Source organism: Hydractinia symbiolongicarpus, chromosome 13, assembly GCF_029227915.1.
Source record: "Hydractinia symbiolongicarpus strain clone_291-10 chromosome 13, HSymV2.1, whole genome shotgun sequence".
Taxonomy (NCBI): Eukaryota; Metazoa; Cnidaria; class Hydrozoa; order Anthoathecata; family Hydractiniidae; genus Hydractinia; species Hydractinia symbiolongicarpus.
The window spans coordinates 15758035-15779152 of record NC_079887.1 but is presented as its reverse complement, the minus strand read 5'-3'; the positions used below and the strand labels follow the sequence as shown (position 1 = coordinate 15779152).

Here is a 21118-nt window from a genome sequence, read left to right as displayed (position 1 = left end):
CCCGCGGAGATTTCAGGGTGCTATGATTTGATGTCGCAATCATGTTATTCGATTTAATTTTCGGTTTGGTTTCCTCAAATATGCATATTTCTTTAAATTACTATGCCAAGTTTATAATACACTCAAAATTCTGTCTTGCCACATTCTAAGATAAAATAGAATTACTTTCGTGTCAATGAACTTTCATGAGTGACGAATGAACTTTAAGAAATCGCGACAGTTTTTCCCACCAAAGTTGTTTTAGCTTTAGGATACCCCATACGTAATTCGACACGTTGCTTTCAAGCAATTCTAAATACTATGACTGAGCTCGTAGACATCACCAGGACCCGTTAAGTTCACTTCTTATTAAAAAATTGAAAGGAGCAAGTTTCTTCCACAATCGAAACATGTATTAATATGTTGTCATACGCCACAAAACGCACCAAATGCAAAGCAAATTCTGCAATGCAAATGCAATGTATTAGCAACAAACTTGGGATAACTCTTCACTTTATTTCATATTCTGACGATTGTTAAACCACCTTACAAGGGAACAATCTAAATATCGTTTTTTTATATTAATGTGCAGATTGTTCGTTTTCTCAAGGTAAATGTCAGAACCACTCCGCCAGCTCAATCACCGTCCTTATTTATGGCACCCAGGTTCTTAGTTAACGCGCTTCCATAATGGTGGGAGATATGTCAAAAATGGTGCATTCTAATGGACAACAAAATATATAGGTTCTTTGAAAAACCCTAATAACTTAGAACTAATAATTAATACTAATAATATAACTAATAATTTAGAAGTTCTATAAGAGTAAGGGTCATAGCAACATGGGACAGCGTACAACAACAAAAATAATGCGAGATTATCAAGCAAAGAATATTTAACGTAAATGTCTAGCATGATTTGCAATAATACAAGTAAGTCTCACAGTGTTCTTCTGTTTCGTAACAAGATTGCATATGATAGAATTAGTAGCATTCTTTCAATAAAACCAATATTTACTTAAATTCCCTTTCAGGGGACGACATTTTTATTCAACGTCCCATACTCTCGCATTTTTGCGCTGGATTTGTAATCGGTGCTTCCAAAATGCAAACCCATATTCTTCTTGTTGAACGTGATCTCCAACACTTCCCCTCTAAATCCTTTGTTAACGCCAATGTTTGCTTCATAATTTGTGAAACTAAAATGATAACATATTTGGTTTTAACAACTTTAATTGATAAAATTAATTTAGGAGGATAGACGAAATGTTCAGCGTGTTCGAAAGTTATTATTTTGGATTGATATTGATAAGGAGATTAAGGAAAGCAGAAACTAAGAAATCGACAACAAAAGTAACAATCTTTTTAAAAGTCAAAGTTGTAATACAATAGAATTGAATCTTCGCCGCATTTTTTTAGCTTAACCATGTTAATTTATTTGTGCACATGCGCAACAGAAGCACACACCTGTTAATGTTACTGATATAACCAACCGTTAAATCAACAAAGGCTGGTATTTCACCAGGCTTGTTCATTTCATAACTGTTACCATTTAATTTGACAGTGATTTTACCAGCTGTGAGTTTAAATGATGCTGTGTTCCAACCACCCATTAAGACATGTCCAGCTTTTAGTTTGTTGCTTTCAGTGCTATCAATAGAATAGAATTGAAACTTGGAGACGCTCTGATTTTAAAATAATTTTCGGATTGATTTATGAAATGTAACCTTCCATTCATGATTTAAACTTAAGTAACACATATGAAATGGCTAGGAAATATTATCAAACAATTATTAAAATAATACACCAACTTTTGAGAACATTCAAGATTTAAATTGTTCAAAGCATTGATAAAACGAACAAACATTTTAGATTGGCAAATTAAAAATGAAGGATGCTTACCCAACACGCAAAGTACCATCTTGCAATATCACCAATGCTATGTATTTCGCAATATCACCGATCACCAACAAGGTTGAATGACGAATCTCCGGCTTGAAAACAATTTTAAACGTTAGCGAATCCTCCACATGCAATTCATTGGTTTTTAAAACCAAATTTGATCTACCACCAAAAAAAGGAGCATTGTCTAAAAGAATATCAACATTATATAATAAAAGTTTAGTCAATATCACTGCACAATCACCTTTTCAAAAAAATTCTAGCTTGGCGCTGAAAATGTTAGTGGCGGTAGTGCAGTAGGACATCTACTTTGACGGCAACTTTTTACAAAGGAATTGGAAACGTGCATAAATATGGAAATAAATATGTTGTGAAGGGCATTGAAATACATAACTGAATTGTGAAATAACTGTATATTTACTTATTTTTACTTATTTTAGGTTTACCTTCAATTGGAACACATAAGTAATACCTGTCACAGCAATGGAGTCAAATTGCATGGATTGTTGGTATTTCTCGAACAGATCAATATTTCCAATTCCACTATGCGTCAAATCCACCACAGTGCTTCCCATGTCGTTTGTAATTCGTTCAACATTAATTAAAGAGATACGCTTTTCCTTGTTATTACTTTTCAATACGATTGCAGGGTTTGGGGGTGTGGCATCAAGTCTCATTGAGACGTCGTAATCCACATCATTTTCTGAGCCATCTTCAAAGTTATTCTCTTCTCCAATATCACAAGTTTCAATGAAGTATTTGGTACTAATAACAACTGTGTCTTTGGACCCTTCTCCAAGATCAATAGATATATCCTGATTATTGCCCAAATCACTTTTGGCGCCACACACGAGTTTAACTTCATCGTTTTGTGCAGTGCCTGATGTACTTGCCATATTCATGTTTACTTTAAATAATCTTCCATCCGTGTAAGACACTGGTAGGCTGTTTAAAGGGACATTTCTGCCATTCACTTTTAAATTAAATGTGGTTTTCAGATCCAACATTTTCATGATAAAAATTTGTTTGCGTGCTCCGTCTTCGTCATCTCCATAGAGCATTAGAATCTTATCATTCTTCAGAACTAAGTTATTTCGGTACCCAGGTGGAAGGGTCAGTTCCACTTGCGGTTTGTACTTACTTCTATCGAGGATCACATACTTTCTGATGTAACCATCGTTATCAGATTCACTGATGGTTAATGTGTATCGGTTAAATCCTCGTTGATTAATGACTGCAAAATCTTCAACATTTTTACTGTCTTTTTCATAATTCTCTCCTAGATCCAAGTTGATTAAATCATCGAAAGGACTGGAATCAAACAATTTAACACCGACCACGTTTCCTATGTTTTGTTTCATGTGTGTCCAATCGGGCCAAGTGACTAACTTAAATTGAAATCGAATGGTAACCACTTTTCGTATGTATCGATAAAAATATCGATATCCTAGTTTCCCATCACTTACTTGATAAAATATTCCGTTAAAAAAAATTCTTCCGCTTTGGTCCCTTTTATCAATCTTCCGTCCTAAGTGTCCAATACTGTGTGACATTCCTGCAAATGACAGAACGTCGTAACCAGAGCCAAGGTCTGCCTGAAGCAAAGATACTGTGCGGTCTCCTCGATTTTCGTATCTTCTCTTTCTCTCTTTAGGGTATAAAAAATGTGTAACAGCAAGCACGTCATTTCCTCCTCCAGTTGAAACTTTAATCTTTTTACCCGATCTTAATTTGCGCATGTCGTCCAACAGGACCACGTCGTCCCCGTTTCGATGAGATACTGGTGTCCTGGAAGTTTCCGTTCTTACATCCAGACCACGAAAGCTTTCACTAACAGCGTTGACATAGTTAGTAAGACAAAGTACTATCAATCCTTTCTTGTGTTCTTGTGTTCTATCGTTTTTCAAACCAACAAAATCAAATCCAATTTTCTCTAAGTTTCTTCTTCCCCTATGGCTTTGTCTTTCCTTACAAGTGTGTGCTCCATCAGGTAGATCTCTTGTAGCATACTGTAAAACGCCATTGACATTTGCCTTTCCCTTATACGGTAGACAATGCAGAAACGCATTGTTTTTGTTATCAGTGTATGGGTTTCTAAGTGCATTTGCACCACGAAACATTAGATTAAAGTCACCAAATTCCACGTTATTTAATTCTTTTGGCAGAACTCTATCGAAAAAACTTCCAGCTGTTTGTTGAACGAGATCATGTGATCGACCATCAACCGTCACTTTCCATCGAACGATATTGGTTTGAGCCATTACATAACAGTAATCCCAGTCATGAGATTCTGTTTTCTTAAGAAAACTAACAGCACTTTGCGACATTTCTAATGCTTTTGTTCTGTAAGTCACAACATCTTTAAATTTATCCTCTAACGCCATTGCTACAGTATACCTTGGAGGTGAACTTTGGAAGTAAGGTATTAAAGTTGCTACGATGCCAAGGATGGCGCCGGTAATGGCTGCCACTGTCCCAATAACTGGAGCCGCAAGCGCTAAGGCTGCAAAAAAGCCCACAACTCCAATAACACCAGCAGCAATGCTAATTGCTGCTGACGTGTAATCAGCAGATCCAGGCTCGGATGTGGTTAACGCCCAAACATTTACCCCAATTGATATTACATCGAGTAAAGGCCCAAGCGCTTTTCCAACCTTTCCCCCAATTTTTAACCATTTTTTCGCCTTTCCAAGTTTTTTATACAATTGAGGGTCGGTTGTTTTGATGGCTTTGATTTCTTTTGTGAACGCGCTGAGTTTTTGACTTTTCATATCTTCCAAAGATGACTCCAGAGCAATCATTCTTTTATAAGTTTTAGGCTGTGGATGATTTCTGTACCTTGCAGCCTCTTGCGCTTTGCTTAACAATTGGGCATTGTAACTTCGAATGGCTGTTTTTGTGGCGGAAAAGGCTCTGTTCTTGACAAAACTTTCCACAATATCTTGAGTTGAGACGGGGATAAGAGAGCCCATATCCAAAACAAGCAACGTAGTTAAGGCTTGTTTTAAAGCAGTTTTAGCAGCATCATTTTCTCCTCGAATCAACTTTCCATAAGCTTCAGTTGCGGCTTTTGCTCTGTGATAACCACCAAAGATGGAATCCCCTGCTCCAATTACCTTTTCCATTTTATTTATTATGCTTGCTGTAGCATACTTACTTGCATCGTGATGCAGCAAAAACGCAACAAAAGCGAATATAATTATCGCTTTCATTACTGCTGTTGTCACGGCGTATCTCTGGAAGAAACACGAATTTTGGTACACGCTTTTTTTTTTCTGCGTAAGGCATTTCACGCTTTGTTACCTATCAAAAATAAGAGTTCCGCATTATCGCGAAATCTCTGTAAACACAATGGCTCATGATTTGCAAGTATTCCGAAAGTAGAAATAAAAGTTAAACACACAATAAATCGAAAATGCTTGGTTAAGCAATGAGGCGATGATTTGATAGCAAGGTGTCTCACAGGTGCGAAGAAATAAAAAAATAAATAAACATGGCAGTTTTTGTGTATATTTTTAACAAACAAGATTAAAATAGAAACTTTAACGAGGTTACAAATAGCCGCTTCTTAAATCCACTTGGATACACTATGGCACCTAGGAGGGTAGAAATAGAGAAGGAGAAACATCTTTGAAATTTCTTTTGTACTAGGCTCGTCTTTTATTTCATCTTTCTTTTGTTTTTATATTTATATTTATATTTATATTTATATTTATATTTATATTTATATTTATATTTATATTTATATTTATATTTATATTTATATTTATATTTATATTTATATTTATATTTATATTTATATTTATATTTATATTTATATTTATATTTATATTTATATTTATATTTATATTTAGTTATTTTTGATTTTAAAGTTTGTCAGTTCCCGTGCATAATTATTCAAAATTTGAAATACGGCACGCTCATTGGTTTTTAATAAACAACAAGAAGCCCTACGGCTTAAAGATTTCCGCCAGTAGCAACAACCTGAAAAAGTACTGAACTTTAAAGTGGACATTAAAACCGAACAAGACGTATGATATACGTAAACAACCTCGCGAATAAAGTTTACAAAAAGCTATCTATTAAATTGTGAGTTCTGTTACGAAGTTAGACACGACATATTTTGCTATTCAAATAGGCAATAATATTTGTTGTGGACTACCCAGTTATTTTTCGAAATTGATTTGTGAGATCTTCTTGAACAGAAAATTCCTCGAAATTTCAATTTTCGTTGGGTCAGTCTGGGGTAAACTGACTGACAGAAAGAAGAAAGCGAGAACGAAAATCTTTTCGTAGCGAAAAGAATTTCATTCTCGTAATTATTTATATATGGTAGAGCGTCTTCGTTTTTCTCTTACGTATTGTTGTGGAAATTTTATTTTTCGCAGACTACTTTTCAGGCATTTGGGGAGACCTTAATTCTGCCTATAATCACTTTTGAAAACTTTGGCGGAAACACCTTTACTTTACCAGTTAGTTAAATAAAGCTTGTTAACACTTATCTTATCTTTTCAAAAAATAAACAATAAGCAGGCGCTGCATAAACTATCTCGCTATTAAAAATGCACAACTATGAAACATCCACAATGCGACCCAATTCAACAATTCTGCTAACAAAAAATACAGCGTATCATTCATGGTTGAAAGTCGCGCAATTAAAACGTTTATGAGCTTAAACGGCATTTAGGTGACAAAAATTAAAATTTTGATGTCACCATCATGTCTAGCATACTTTTTTTGTTAACTGTACCAAATTTTGTCGAAAATAAAGTAGTTTTAATTTTCGGACCAATTTTGGCCTAAAATGACATTTAGGTGACAAAAAATCAAAATTTTAATGTCACCATCATGTTTGGCATACTTTTTTTGTTTACTTTGCCAAGTTTTGTCTAACATAGTTTTAATTTTTAGACCAATTTTGGCCTAAAATTACATTTAGGTGACAAAAATCCAAATTATGATGTCACTACTATGTTCAGCATACTTTTTTTGTTAACTGTGCCAAATTTTGTCGAAAACAAATAGCAATTTTGGCCCGAAACGTCATTTAGATGACTTCTAAGTACTTAGAGAGTTTAATTACGAATTTTAAATCTATGACATTGCAATTGATTATTTCGGACATAGTTACGAGTTAGTAAAAAGAAAAAAAAAGTAAAAATAGTTACCAAGATGAGATTCGAACACACGACTACTCCCGTGTCGGTGCGCAGAGAGGCAAAAATTTCCATTCTTGTAGGACACATTTGCGTTTTAATACAAGCTCACGAGCTTGTAACAAGACGTATGATATACGCAAACAACCTCGCGAATAAAGTTTACAAAAAGCTGTCTATCAAATTGGGATTTTTGTTACGAAGTTAGACATGACATATTTTACTATTCAGATACGCAATAATATTTGTTACACACTTATTTTTCAAAATTGATTTGTGAGACCTTCCTGAACGGAAAATTCCTCGAACTTTTAATTTTCGATGGGTCCGTCTTGGGGGAACCGACTGACAGGAAGAAGAAAGACCACAAACCCACAAACCCCAAAATTTGCGAAATTCATTAATTCAGTTAATTCTGCCTACATTCACTTTTAAAAAGTTTGGTGGAAACACCTTTATTTACTAGTTAGTTAAACAAGTGTTTTGAACACTTGTCTTATTTTTTTAAAAAAGAAAAAAGAAAAAAAAAGTAAAAATAGTTACCAAGATGAGATTCGAACACATGACGACTCCCGTGTCGGTGCTCAGAGAGGCAAAAATTTCCATTCTTGTAGGACACATTTGCGTTTTAATACAAGCTCACGAGCTTGTAACAAGACGTATGATATACGCAAACAACCTCGCGAATAAATTTAACAAAAAGCTGTCTATCAAATTGGGATTTTTGTTACGAAGTTAGACACGACATATTTTACTATTCAGATACGCAATAATATTTGTTACACACTTATTTTTCAAAATTGATTTGTGAGACCTTCCTGAACGGAAAATTCCTCGAACTTTTAATTTTCGATGGGTCCGTCTTGGCTGAACCGACTGACAGGAAGAAGAAAGACCACAAACCCACAAACCCCAAAATTTGCGAAATTCATTAATTCAGTTAATTCTGCCTACATTCACTTTTAAAAAGTTTGGTGGAAACACCTTTATTTACTAGTTAGTTAAACAAGTGTTTTGAACACTTGTCTTATCTTTTTAAAAAAGAAAAAAGAAAAAAAAAGTAAAAATAGTTACCAAGATGAGATTCGAACACACGACGACTCCCGTGTCGGTGCTCAGAGAGGCAAAAATTTCCATTCTTGTAGGACACATTTGCGTTTTAATACAAGCTCACGAGCTTGTAACAAGACGTATGATATACGTAAACAACCTCGCGAATAAAGTTTACAAAAAGCTGTCAATCAGATTGTGATTTCTGTTACGAAGTTAGAAACGACATATTATGCTATTCAGATAGGCTATAATAGTTGTTACGCACTATGCAGTTATTTTTTCAAAATTGATTTGTGATATCTTTTTGAACGGAAAACTCCTCGAATTTGAAGCCCAGAAGAGGAATGCAGAGAGTTGATGGTTGTCTTCGTTTCTCTCTTACGTAATGTTGTGGAAATTTTGCAGACTACTTTCCAGGCATTTGGGAGACCTTAAGTCTGCTTACATTCACCTTTGTAAACTTTGATGGAGACACTTTTACTTTACCAGTTAGTTAAAAAATGATTTTGAACACTTATCTTATATAACAGCAAAAAAAAAAAAAGTAAAAATAATTACCAAGATGAGATTCGAACACACGACTACTCCCGTTTCGGTGCTCAGAGAGGCAAAAATTTCCATTCTTGTGGGACACATTTGCGTTTTAATACAAGCTCACGAGCTTGTAACAAGACGTATGATATACGTAAACAACCTCGCGAATAAAGTTTACAAAAAGCTGTCAATCAGATTGTGATTTCTGTTACGAAGTTAGAAACGACATATTATGCTATTTAGATAGGCTATAATAGTTGTTACGCACTATGCAGTTATTTTTTCAAAATTGATTTGTGATATCTTTTTGAACGGAAAACTCCTCGAATTTGAAGCCCAGAAGAGGAATGCAGAGAGTTGATGGTTGTCTTCGTTTCTCTCTTACGTAATGTTGTGGAAATTTTGCAGACTACTTTCCAGGCATTTGGGAGACCTTAAGTCTGCTTACATTCACCTTTGTAAACTTTGATGGAGACACTTTTACTTTACCAGTTAGTTAAAAAATGATTTTGAACACTTATCTTATATAACAGCAAAAAAAAAAAAAGTAAAAATAATTACCAAGATGAGATTCGAACACACGACTACTCCCGTTTCGGTGCTCAGAGAGGCAAAAATTTCCATTCTTGTGGGACACATTTGCGTTTTAATACAAGCTCACGAGCTTGTAATAATAATATGGGGGGAACAAAATTATTGAATATTCTAAAGTTTTAAAATTCAATTCTCGATTATTATTGTAACTTTAAATCATAGCTAACTTAAATTACATATACATATTTTCTGTATAAGAACAATTTTATAAGAACAACAATTAGGGTGAAAATTGTTAAACAATAAAAACAAAATAAGAACAATGGCAAGGCTGATATTTTACCGATTTTCTCCTTTTCTTTGAAAAACAGCATAGGAAAGATCTTTTAACTCAGAATTTTTCACAGAATCAAATAATAGACTTCAGCAACCTCGTCCCCAGGGCATCTTGTATCTTTTCTGACCCCGGGACGGCGATACGAATCCCGGGGTCAGAAGAGATACAAGATGCCCTGTGGACGAGGTTGAGATTTCAGGTTTTAAAAATTTGTAATATACTGTAAAATTCCAGGTTCAACTACTAAAAAATTAAGAACACTTAGCCAAATTTTCAGAATCCTATAAAAAATTGTTTATACAATACAACTGAAGAAATAAAACATTAAAATTACAATTTTTACACATTGTAATATTTAAAAAAAAAGTAAAATCTTAAACTCAATACCTTCGAAATTATTCTGGAAAATCCAGGAAATTCCATAATAAAAAACCTGTTATACAAATTTGATGATTCGAATATAATAACTTTCGAATAAGGTATGAACTAAGTAGTTCAACATTTCATTAGTTCAACAATTAGCGTTTGAATGTTTCAGTATTTAGGTGTTCAAAACTTTACTCTGTCACTCAGTATTTTTTAAAAAATGTTGATGGTCAATGTTTTGATAATGGCTGATCTGAAAAAGAGAACATTTTTAGATAATGAGAAGCAAGAATACAATTTTATTACAAACTGAATTAACGCCAGGTTGCTATCAATTACTGTCTCTTTAGAAGGTAATGCTTTAAGTATTTGAAGATGGAGTTTATCAACAAGAGACAATTCCACAATTCGGCTAAAACCTTTAGGTGTGACACAGAAATAAATCTGTTCAGTGTCCTGCAACTGAACTTCCATTAAGAAAAAAAATTTACCCTTTTGATCCGAGTGTCGAAATTCTATGAGTGATGAGAAAAGCAGAAAGTTCAATCAATTTTAGCATTTTTGAAGAAAGTTAAAATTAGCAGCGATGTTGTAGATGAAATTGCACCTAATCAGGACAGTGAAGAGAGTGGATTATGCGAGGATGATGATAACCCAAGTAGAAGTTGCATGAACTTGGTTGAATACGACACATGCAAAATGTGGATACACTTGACGTGTGCTAAAAACGCTGGATGGTTGCATCTTCGAACACAAAGGTGCTAGTGTAGTATAAAAACATGCAGAGAAAGACAGTTCAAGGACCTGACTTGTATTTTTTTCATAAGAAATTCATTTTTAAAGGTTCTAAAGCTCAAATTATAATCATGCGCACGCCAAATTTCTTTTTTGTTTTGATGACCTGTTGCGTAAGAAAGTAAAATCGTTTCTACTAACTTTTACACTTTATCTCTCTCACGCAATAGAAAGGGGGATCTTCAATCCGCGCACTCGTGAAATTACCTTATTGGTCCTTTTATGCCGCCAAAGGTGGCGTGCAAGGTGGGCGTTACATCAAATTAGGGTCGCGTAAAAAGAACCAATAAGGTAGTTTAGGTGGATGATCAAACATGACGGCAACTGACTTCGACTATGCAAGATGCTTATTATGAAAATAATGCAAATTTCTTTAAAAAAGAATGCTTCAGAAGAGGTTTGCTTCTTTCCAAGCAAACCACTTCTGGACCCTCAAAAGAACAATATCCTAACATTTTTTTTGTGTTGTTCACCTTAACGTTTTAGACATATATACATACTACATTAACAACGATGTTTTAAAAAGGAATGAAAATGTAAAATAAATACAGCTAGCTATAGCTATTTATTGTATGTAGCTAGCTAGCTCTTTTGAGCTACCTCTGGCTAAAAAGTAAAAGTAGCCAAATGCAGTTCTTAGCTAGTTACAACAAATTTCTTATTTAATAATTTTTATGATGCTAAATATAGTTAGGTAACTACACATTTTATTAGTAAAAAGTATTGTACCTACATGAATGTGCGACATTGGAGTAACATTCATTTTTGAACTTTCACCACAATCATCTTCCAAATGATAACAAAGCTTGGTCAACTATTATTGCTATGACGGGGTGACAATGCGTTGTAGACTAAGGAATTGTTCAGGAAAGTTATTTTTTTGAAAATTATATTAGTATATGTAAGTGCACGTTTACGAGTGCAATTAGGAAATAACCGAACGAGTATTTTTTTTTTGCTTTTTAATTTTCCGAGTCCGTTCGAACAAGGAGAAATTTAAAAAGCAAAAAAAATACGAGTTAATCACACAATGAACTATTTTTGTAAGAGTAGCACAGGATGTCAATTTCAATGTTTTGATTTTTTAATTACCCGATTTATAATTAGTTCGATTCATTGTAAAGATATCTTTTTTTGACTTTTATAAAACGAGAGAAAATAAATATTTAAATTATCAGCGCTTCTTAAAGAGTGCAATTAAGATTCCAGAGTGCAATTAAGAAATAATTGCACTCCCCACAGTGTAATTACGATATAATTTGCACTGTATAGGAGAAGCGCCAAACAAGAAAAAATAGATCATTGTGTGATTATAGCTGAAACACAATAATGCTATGTGCGCTTCACTAGATATATGACATATTGCATACCTCTACTAGAGTGCTCCACCTGAATGTGTGGCACAGTTTACGGCTCTTATTAGTTGCTCCACAGGATTTTTAACGCTGGGTAACACTTTTACTTGCGGCTTAACCCAGCGTGCGACGCCTGGTCCCCCGTATTACTAAAAGCAGGTAGACAGGGCTAGCTACATAGGTCACTGTTTTCTGCTTTAACTGGCTAGACTAATCCCAGAAATAAGATTAGTAGAGTAGCTATATAGTTTTGACTAAAAATTATTTATTATATACTTGAGCAGTCGACAACACTACAGGGCAGGATTTCGATAACAAATCAACAAGTTTGTCTTTTTCTTGTTTCTGATTTATATAAATACAGTAGACTCTCGGTATAGCGAACCCCTGGTATGGCGGACATCTCTATGTTGCGAACCAAAGTCCTTTTCCCGTCGATTCTCTTTTATCAAAACTCTCGTTTTAGCGAACCTATTTTATGACTCCAACAAGCCAAAATACCTCGATATAACTAACTCAAAGCAACAAATGCAACTAAAATCGGGATAAATTTTCCCTTAAACAATGACAAAAAAGAAATCGCTGTAATGTATTCCAAATTGAACAATTTCAGAATGTTCGAACGTCAAGTCCGCGTTCTAACTTTGACCACAAACATAAACAAACCCATCTGTTGTTTGTTTTCCTGTGCTGTACAGGATAGCAGCCACTGTTTTGTCCAGTTGATAGGAGTAAATAATTTAAAAGGATAAACATTTCCATTACCGACAAATATAAAGTTTTGCAGAAGATCAGAGAGGGGAAAATGCACAAAAAAGAGTATCGCATTGGAATACGGCGAGAAGAAAAAAACTGTTTCGACATGGCTTGCTAACAGTGCTGGCAAACAGAGCAAAGTGAGACCAATTGAACTGATAGCTGGTAACGCAATAGGTGAAAAGCTTCCTATGTTTGTAATTGGAAACAGAGCTGGATGGATGGGGAATTATTTACTGAATGGGTGAAAGAAATGGATAAAAAGTTTTGTGCACAACTGAAAGATTCCAATTATTATCGACAACTGCCCTGCCTATCCCATGTCAAAAGTTTTTAAAGCCATCGAGCTCATTTTTCTACTACCTAACACGACTTCAAAAACCGAACCAATGGATCAAGGTGTGATAAGAAGCTTGGAGGCTTTTTATCGTTATCACTTATCAAGCGCTTAAATAACCAGTATTGACGAAGGAGAATTGCCCCAAAAAGTCAACATTTTAGAAGTAATGACTTTGTTCACTGCAGCTCGGAAGTGTGTTACACCAGTAACAGTGGTCAACTGCTTTAAGAAAGCCGGAACAAAGCCTGTTCGATGACAATGACCCATTCAAGTTGCTTGATGTGTAGTTGAAGCAATTCCATGACACTTTTGGTGAATCTTTGATTGATTTCACGGATAACGGTTATTTCGATGCAGACGAGGTTCTTCAAACATCAGAAATGTGCGTTATGACAGACGAGGTAACTCAATCTGAATGTAATATCGGAGAGGAATAACGGATGAAGGATTTTTAGGTTTTAACCACTGTAAAAAATTTTTAAATGGCTTAAGCTATGTTGATGCACCCTGGTAGAAATATAATATAGCATTAAAAGAAATTGTTTGGTAGAGATAAAAATTTCCTGACACCGGCTATTTCGCTATGACGTCATTATCATTAGACAACATGTTTCACCGTCTTTGATAATTACGAATCGATTGAGTTGGCTACTAAATGCATTTTATGGTATTACCATATAAAATATCACCTTTTAGGACAACACAGAAGTTGAGGAGTAATTCTACAGAAATTCAGGATTTTTTCTGGGACCACATTTAGCAATACGGTTGTCATGGTAACCCCAAAACGGGATTTCAAGAATGTTCCTATGAAAAGGTCGTCAAATAGAAATGATTAATTGTCAATAGGAATCCACATCCACTACAATTTGTTAAGATATATTATTCACTTTTATTTTACAAAAAATAAATGAAGCTTATGAGGAGAAATTAACTATATATCGAGCTCTTGAAAGAAAACTTCGACAGGAGAGCGATGAGATAAATGAAGGCAGCAGGAGAAGATTCAACGTCTTGAGGAAATTGTCGGAGGTTCTAAGAAGGAAATGCGACACAACATTCTATCAATTAACCTCAAAAGCATATGCATACCAGATATGATACAAAAAAGCGATAAAAACTGTATTGAAGATGGCTACAGAAGGTGTTGAAGAATGCCAGAAAGAAAAGTTAAAAAAAATTAAAGTTGAAAAAATACTGGAGAAGGTAACCTGAATGTCATGGTTTGACAAAGAAAAAAGATGGATTAAATCGTTGTGTCATTAATATGTAATGTAAAATAAAAACGCTGTAATCAACGCTTGGCTACCAGAAGGATGTAATGGAAGATATAAAGGGAAAATTAAATGAGCTAGATAATTGGTATACTGACTTTAACAGTAAATAAAGCGCTTCACAACCATTCTTCTTAATAAGTTTGATGGCATTACAAAGATTTTAAATAGCAAGTTTATTTGCAAAATTTTCCCAAGTAAGTTCTAGCTGCGATTGAGGAAGTTCAAGAACTGCTTACATTACATGCTGCAGAAATGGTAAGCCTTTCCTCACCCAATCCTACTTTTATTCGTTTTTTATTTTAAACTTTTTGACAATTTTTTTTTCTAGTTTTTTTCATCTGATTATTTTATGTGAGCTATTTTTTAATTTCTTTTATGAATTCCATCTTTTTCTGAATTCTCTTATTAGAGTTTTTTTATAAATTTCTTTTTCTTTGAAATTCTTTTCCCGTCAGCCACTTTGACAAAAGAAATGGCCAAGAAAAATGCACAAATGACAACAGGGTATCAAATACTTTTAACAAGTTTTATAGTCGGACACGCTTTATTTCTACGTGTGGTAACTCATATGTTGTATGAATAGGCGGCCACAGAAGCTCGAGTTATCTTGGTAGACTATATTTATACTAGTATACCTTGCCTAAATTTAGAGTATAAAAGAATTATTCAATATCTAAAAAAGGTTAACAATAAATATCTGTTCCGACGTATAACGGCTCGGGTCTCTACGTCTGTATGCTTTGCTTTGTGTTATTTTTAGTTTGTTCCTCTGCCTTAAAACAGAGCACGCTATGTGAATAAGTGTTCACAAACATTTCGTCTGAAGTTTACGTGTTTGTTTAAGAAGTTATAACTCCTCTTTTCAAGATAATACGCATTTTGAGAATTCTTTCTTAATTTTAAGGGGGTTAAATATGATCTTTAAGGTTAATATACATTTTGATTGAAAGTATTTTTATATCTTTATGTGTTGAACTACGCTTTGTTATTTGTTTACAATGATAAGGATGATAATTTCCGTTATTGTTTTTCTTCAACAATTATATTTCAGGCATACTCAGCAGATCAAGCTCCCGTTTTTTGCTCCACATTTCATTCCATTCGCATGCTAAAGATATGTGAGTTTAAACACACGAGTGCGCCCGAATCATTTAGGTATTAATCAATAGGAACTATTTTTCATACGTGTACAACTTTCATCCTGGACGTTGTATTTAGCAAAAAAGGTAAGACATTTACTCTTTTTTTAATTCCTTCTTTACGATTATAAAAAGCATGCAGAGCTTGCTAAATACATGCATTACGCGTATTCGTGGCTACGCGCCTTAATTTTTAACGTGCCTACGTGCCTTAATTTTTGACGATTTTTTACAATTCTACATACAGAAATGCAGACAAAAAATACAGTGATATAAACCGGATAGATACGTAAAAAAAACAGGTAGATACAGACAGACATTCTTCGACCGAGCTCTCATTTTTTAAAAATAATAAAAAACACCTAATGACCGTCCTCACAAAAATTAGAACAGATTGATTGGTATTTAATTTGACAAACCTCTTAACGTTCAGAATGCAAAATGATATAACTGAACTGGTACGCTATTCCTCACTTGAGTGAGATGAAATTCATCAAAAGTTTATAACATCTCTCAACACATGTTGTTTTTTTATAAGAATATACTGCATAAAAATGTTCAAGATAAAAAGAAATTAAAATTTAAGGACATACTAAAAATGAACCCATCTTAAAATTTTGCTTGCATCTTGGAACGTATAAACTTATATCCCACCCTCGTCCCCAGGGTTTTTTGACTTTTTGATATGAAAGATGACGTCGAAAAATACCCTGGTATCGTTGACCGGATTTTGAAATACGATTGGTTTTCACATTTTCGCATGATAATGATGATATTTTTCCTTAGTTAGGACTTTTTTAGGTTAATAATGTTGTATAAAGCCAGCAAAATTTATAAAAAAACGTTTTGGTGTCACATTGTTAGATTTATTAAAACATAACTGACTCAGTCCCGGTGCTGCGTTGTACATTAAGAAAGAATAGCTAGTAGACTGATGAAATATTAAAGAACAGCCCTGTCTTTTAGAAAGTGTTTGCTAGCTAAGCAGCTAGCTAAAAAAAAGGTTGTTAATATGCTTAGTACGTAGCAGGTGAACCTACTGCAGACGGGCTGATTTACTTAGTACTTTGTTTACATTAGCTCTTAGCTAGCTCAACTTTTTCAACGTTTGCAAATTACGATAGGATTAGAGACTTTATTTCTCAGTAAAATGCAATAGCAACATAATTGTTTGAAATCAGATGCACAAGGATAAATACTGCAAATATTTATATTTCTGGGGTCCCTATTTTTAAAAAATTATCAAGTATTTAATTAAGTTACTTATAATCAACCCACTTGCAGCTAAAAAAGACGCTGATTTCAAAAGGTCTCCTAAATTCTCCTTAAATATCCTCCTTTTTAAAAAAAATTTAGGTTTTCTTCTCAAATCTCCTTAAACATTTTTTGACATTTAGTTATTTTTTATATATGCTAGTTTTTATATTGTTTATTTTTAAAAAAAATGAGATATGTTGCTTCATTTTTACAAGTGCAAGTCTTTCGCCTCAAATCACCTCAATTTTGTGTTAACAAACGCTCCTCAAAAATGACAAAAATCTTCTCAAATTTTGCTTTGAAAAAAAGAGTGGGAACCCTGGCCAATCAAGCATAGCACATATTTTATTTAGACTCTATCTGACAATCGTTTATCATGTTTTTTGCACATGCATCTTTGTCAAAACTGATAAACTGTCAAAAATCGTTTATCAGTGTCCCCTAAAACTACCAAATTCAGAAACTCAGGAACTATGATAATAGTGGAAATATTTTTGGACTCAAAATTATCAAACCAACATAAAAACAAGCTTTTATTTTTTTAAAAGGTATGTTTTCCAACAAGAAGTATTTCGTAGCTTACTTAACTGGGCATCTTAACAGCTATTTTCCACTTTAAGAAAATTCCCCATGGTATGAAATGGACAAAAACAGAACAAAAAATTTTCTACTTTATCTTCCATTTTATAACATTGCGCATTTTTATACAGAAAGTAACCACACTTTTCGCAATCCTCACAAAATGAAACAGAAAAAATTGAACTCGATTCTACTTTCATCAAAACAGAATAGACAAGAACATTTTCTGTTCAGGTGACGCATGTTTAGAATTTTTTCTGTTCTTTTCCATTCGGTACTTATACTCGTACTTGTATTCAGATTAAGGAGATATATGAAACAAGAGTAGAACTTTTTATCTATCTAGTATTTCAAAAATTAGTTCTTGCAAAAAGTAATTCTCCAAAATATCCCTTAATGGTTCTGTTGTTTCACATAACAGAATGTCAGAATGTTCAAGGCAAGCTTTTATGATGTCGGAAGCTGTCTATATATATATTCTTCTCTTTAATTCCTTGTTTTTTTTCATTGTTTGAAACGCCACAAAAATAAAAACTTTTTTTATAAGTTTGATTTGAAACCTAACAATCTAAGTTTTCAGGAAGTACAAAGCTAACTAAACTATATTAAGGTGGTTCCCCTAGAAAAATTTCTAAATGTCAAGAATTGTCATTTAGCTGTTTTCTGACAGCAAATTCATCTTAGAATACCGTGGCAAGTAGTGCTTATGACAAATTTAGGTTTTTATTGCCCATTCTGCCACTTTTTCCAACCAACCGCAACGCCCATAGCAACCATCATAGATGTTTAATTCCTTGGAATGGCTAGATGATATTTTAGGGCCTTCTAAGACATTATATGACGGTTCTGAATATTTAATGTGGTGTTTCACAAGCATTCAGAAAGCTGTCTTAACGATGCACCCTCCGAAACGAACTCGTCATCAATTAGACTTAAGACTTAAGGTCTTAGGTATTTGGTGCTTTTCTGGTCGAAATAGTGCTGGTGTACACCTTTTGTCGATCCACAAGTCAAGAATGTTCATAAAATAATCTTTAAACAAGTTTTTTGCCGTTTAAGTTCGTAATCCACGCGAAACAAGAATTCTCAAGATCGAAGCACCCACGCTTTACAATTTCTTCTGTGGATGCAGGCATTAATACCACCTAGTGTTTAAATGGAACCGATTTTCAAATCAAAGTTTTGTCTTTTAGTTATTTTGTCGAGATATTGCCTGTTTCGCCCTGTTCTAGCTTTTCTGTCGTCAAGAAAATACCGCATCAGTTCTCTGGAAGACGAGTCAGCCTTGCGAAAATCAATTCATACACGTGATGTTGAGGAACAAAAGCGGCCAAGAAGGCGCTTGAAATAACGCATGTTTTTCAGTTATTTGGTTAGGCGTCCAGCAGCAAAATGTCATATTTTGCCTATACTTCTCCTAGCATCAGATAACCATGGCTTGACTTAATTTTGTCGCACCGTCACATACTATGATATCCTCATCAAGTATCCTCAGAAAAGACAATCCTCTGCGAATTTTTTTTTTTTTTTTGGGGGGGGAGGGCGCCTTAAAGTATTATGTAACCTGCTAATAAAACAGCACATCTTTTTTAAAAACTTTAAAGACGCTTATTGCAGTTACCAAGATAATTTTTTTATATATTTCCGTCGAGAGACAATATTTTTCTGTTGCTGGAATATAAAATTCTGCTAGCTAAACTTTCGCTATTCTTGGTCGAATAAATTAACGTATGACGCGTTCGCCTAATCTGGCCATATATCGGCCAAAAATCACTCAACGATACTTGTGTATTTTTCGTCGTCTTCTCTCATATCAAAAAGAAAAAAATCCCTGGGGACGAGGGTGACTTACATGCTTCATTGATGTAAAATGTCTTGTGTTTCATTTGATAAAGTTTTACCAACAAAATTTTGTTTTCTTAAATCAAACTGCTTAAACAACATCTCCTTATGGGCGATTCTAACTCGATCCACATAACAAGCAGTGTGGTCTGGCATCTCTTAGCTAGTTTACGCACGTCCTTAGGTTTTTTTAGCTTTTTCCAGGTTGTTTTAGCCTGTCCTAAGGTGTACAGCATTCTGTTAATGTTCCTGATCTGACCATTCAGAGATTTTAGGCCAAAATTGCGAAATTTAGACCCTGCGAAAAATTTTAAGAAAGCTTAATTGCAAAAGTTAATTCTTGCATTTTTTGTAATAATAATCGATAGAAAATCACATTTTTTTATCATTGTTGTTGATATTTTGATGGTAACTTTACAGACTTTATGAAGTCTCTCCTACGACAGACAATTCATCCTTTTTTTCTTAGAAAAATAGAATGAAATAGATTCTGCGCGGCAAGATGTACACAATTTACAAAAAATAATCCCTTTATAAAAAATAACAAATATAATATATACATGAATTAAACAAGAAAATTACAACATATCATTTATTTCCATCTTCCTGATAACTGTAATAGATTATAATTTTTTTGACAGAACGAAAAAAGTGCATGGTTTCCACCCTTTTCAAAGTGCTCAAAATATATACACAAGTCATTCAAACCACACCAAAACATTATGCAGAAAACAAGGTTTTTGAACTGAAGCAAAAATTGTCGAAAGCAAATATAAGGCACGTAAATAGGGCACGTAGGCAGGAAGGCATGAAAAGCATGTGGGCACATGGGCATGCACGTAAGTTAGCAGACTCTTAGAGGAATGTGGCAGTCGATTTTACGATAAAATCCATGCTCCGATTATCTTAACTCCCTGTGAAAGATGACTGTCGCGGTCAAAATAAACTACAAAATATTAACCCCCGTAGAGTAGAAATAACCCAGTAAAAAATGACTCCCCCAGTTAATAAACACTCCCCTTTTTTCAAAGAGAAGTTCAAAGGCAAAGGGGAGTTAAAATAAACTGGTTATTGATAACTTCCCTTTAATATATTTTGAAGTCATTGCAGTATTCCTAATATATTCGAATATTTTGTTTTAATTCACGTGAGTGGCGTAGTGGTTGTGAGCAAAATATTACACATGTTTTCTTATTGAAAATGGCTGCCAAACAACATGTGCTACTTAGTGAAATTAAAGTATATTTGGAAACCAAAAATTATCCACACGGATTCTCATTTGTTACCAACCACATTAAAAATCAAAGATAAAGTTTGACTCCAAAAGCACAAAAAACTTATAGAAAAGGAGGAAAGTTTGCATTCAAATGGTTAGGTCGATATACAGAAAAGAACATTTCTAAGACTGGTTTGTGTGCGTTGAAAAATGAGCGTGGTCGTGTACGAGCTAAAAAGTACAATGTTGGCCTCCTTTAAATCATGTCTTCATCCTTTGAATCAGCCTAACAATGAAGCTAAAATATCGCCACTCCATGATGATGAGCCCGAACCGTGGCCACCACATGACGATGAACCCGAACCATTACCGCCCCATCACGATGATGCGCCCGAACAATCGCCGACCAAAAACGATGAGCAAAAACTCCCCTGTTTCAGGACGAAAAAAAGCCATTTAGTTAGCCAAACAGATAGAATAAGTTACCCGATGAAATCGTAGAGATAATCCTTGTACAAGCTTCCACAAAATTCCTTACATCGTTCAATCATATTTCTTTGACATGCCATCGTTATAAAGAAATCCTTGTAAGAAGGAAAGATCGAGAGCTACCAAAATTAAATTTGTTATTTACTTACAAAAAAGGAATGAATTAAAACGAAATAATGGAAATGTAAAAATAAGCACCCAAACGTTTACAAAAT

At 34.1% G+C, this 21118-nt stretch overlaps 2 protein-coding genes across 2 annotated transcripts; both read right to left on the bottom strand.

Annotated features, from left to right (window-relative positions):
- Positions 1-927: 927 nt before the first annotated feature.
- LOC130623126 (uncharacterized) lies at positions 928-2269 on the bottom strand. Its single transcript, XM_057438618.1, has 4 exons — positions 2188-2269; positions 1879-2110; positions 1444-1626; positions 928-1175 (listed from the first exon to the last, which is right to left on the bottom strand). The coding sequence occupies exons 1-4, from the start codon at positions 2267-2269 to the stop codon at positions 1007-1009; spliced, it is 666 nt and encodes a 221-aa protein (XP_057294601.1). The 3' UTR covers positions 928-1006.
- LOC130623764 (uncharacterized) lies at positions 2139-5147 on the bottom strand. Its single transcript, XM_057439280.1, has one exon. The coding sequence runs from the start codon at positions 5088-5090 to the stop codon at positions 2310-2312; it is 2781 nt and encodes a 926-aa protein (XP_057295263.1). The 5' UTR covers positions 5091-5147; the 3' UTR covers positions 2139-2309.
- Positions 5148-21118: the final 15971 nt, after the last annotated feature.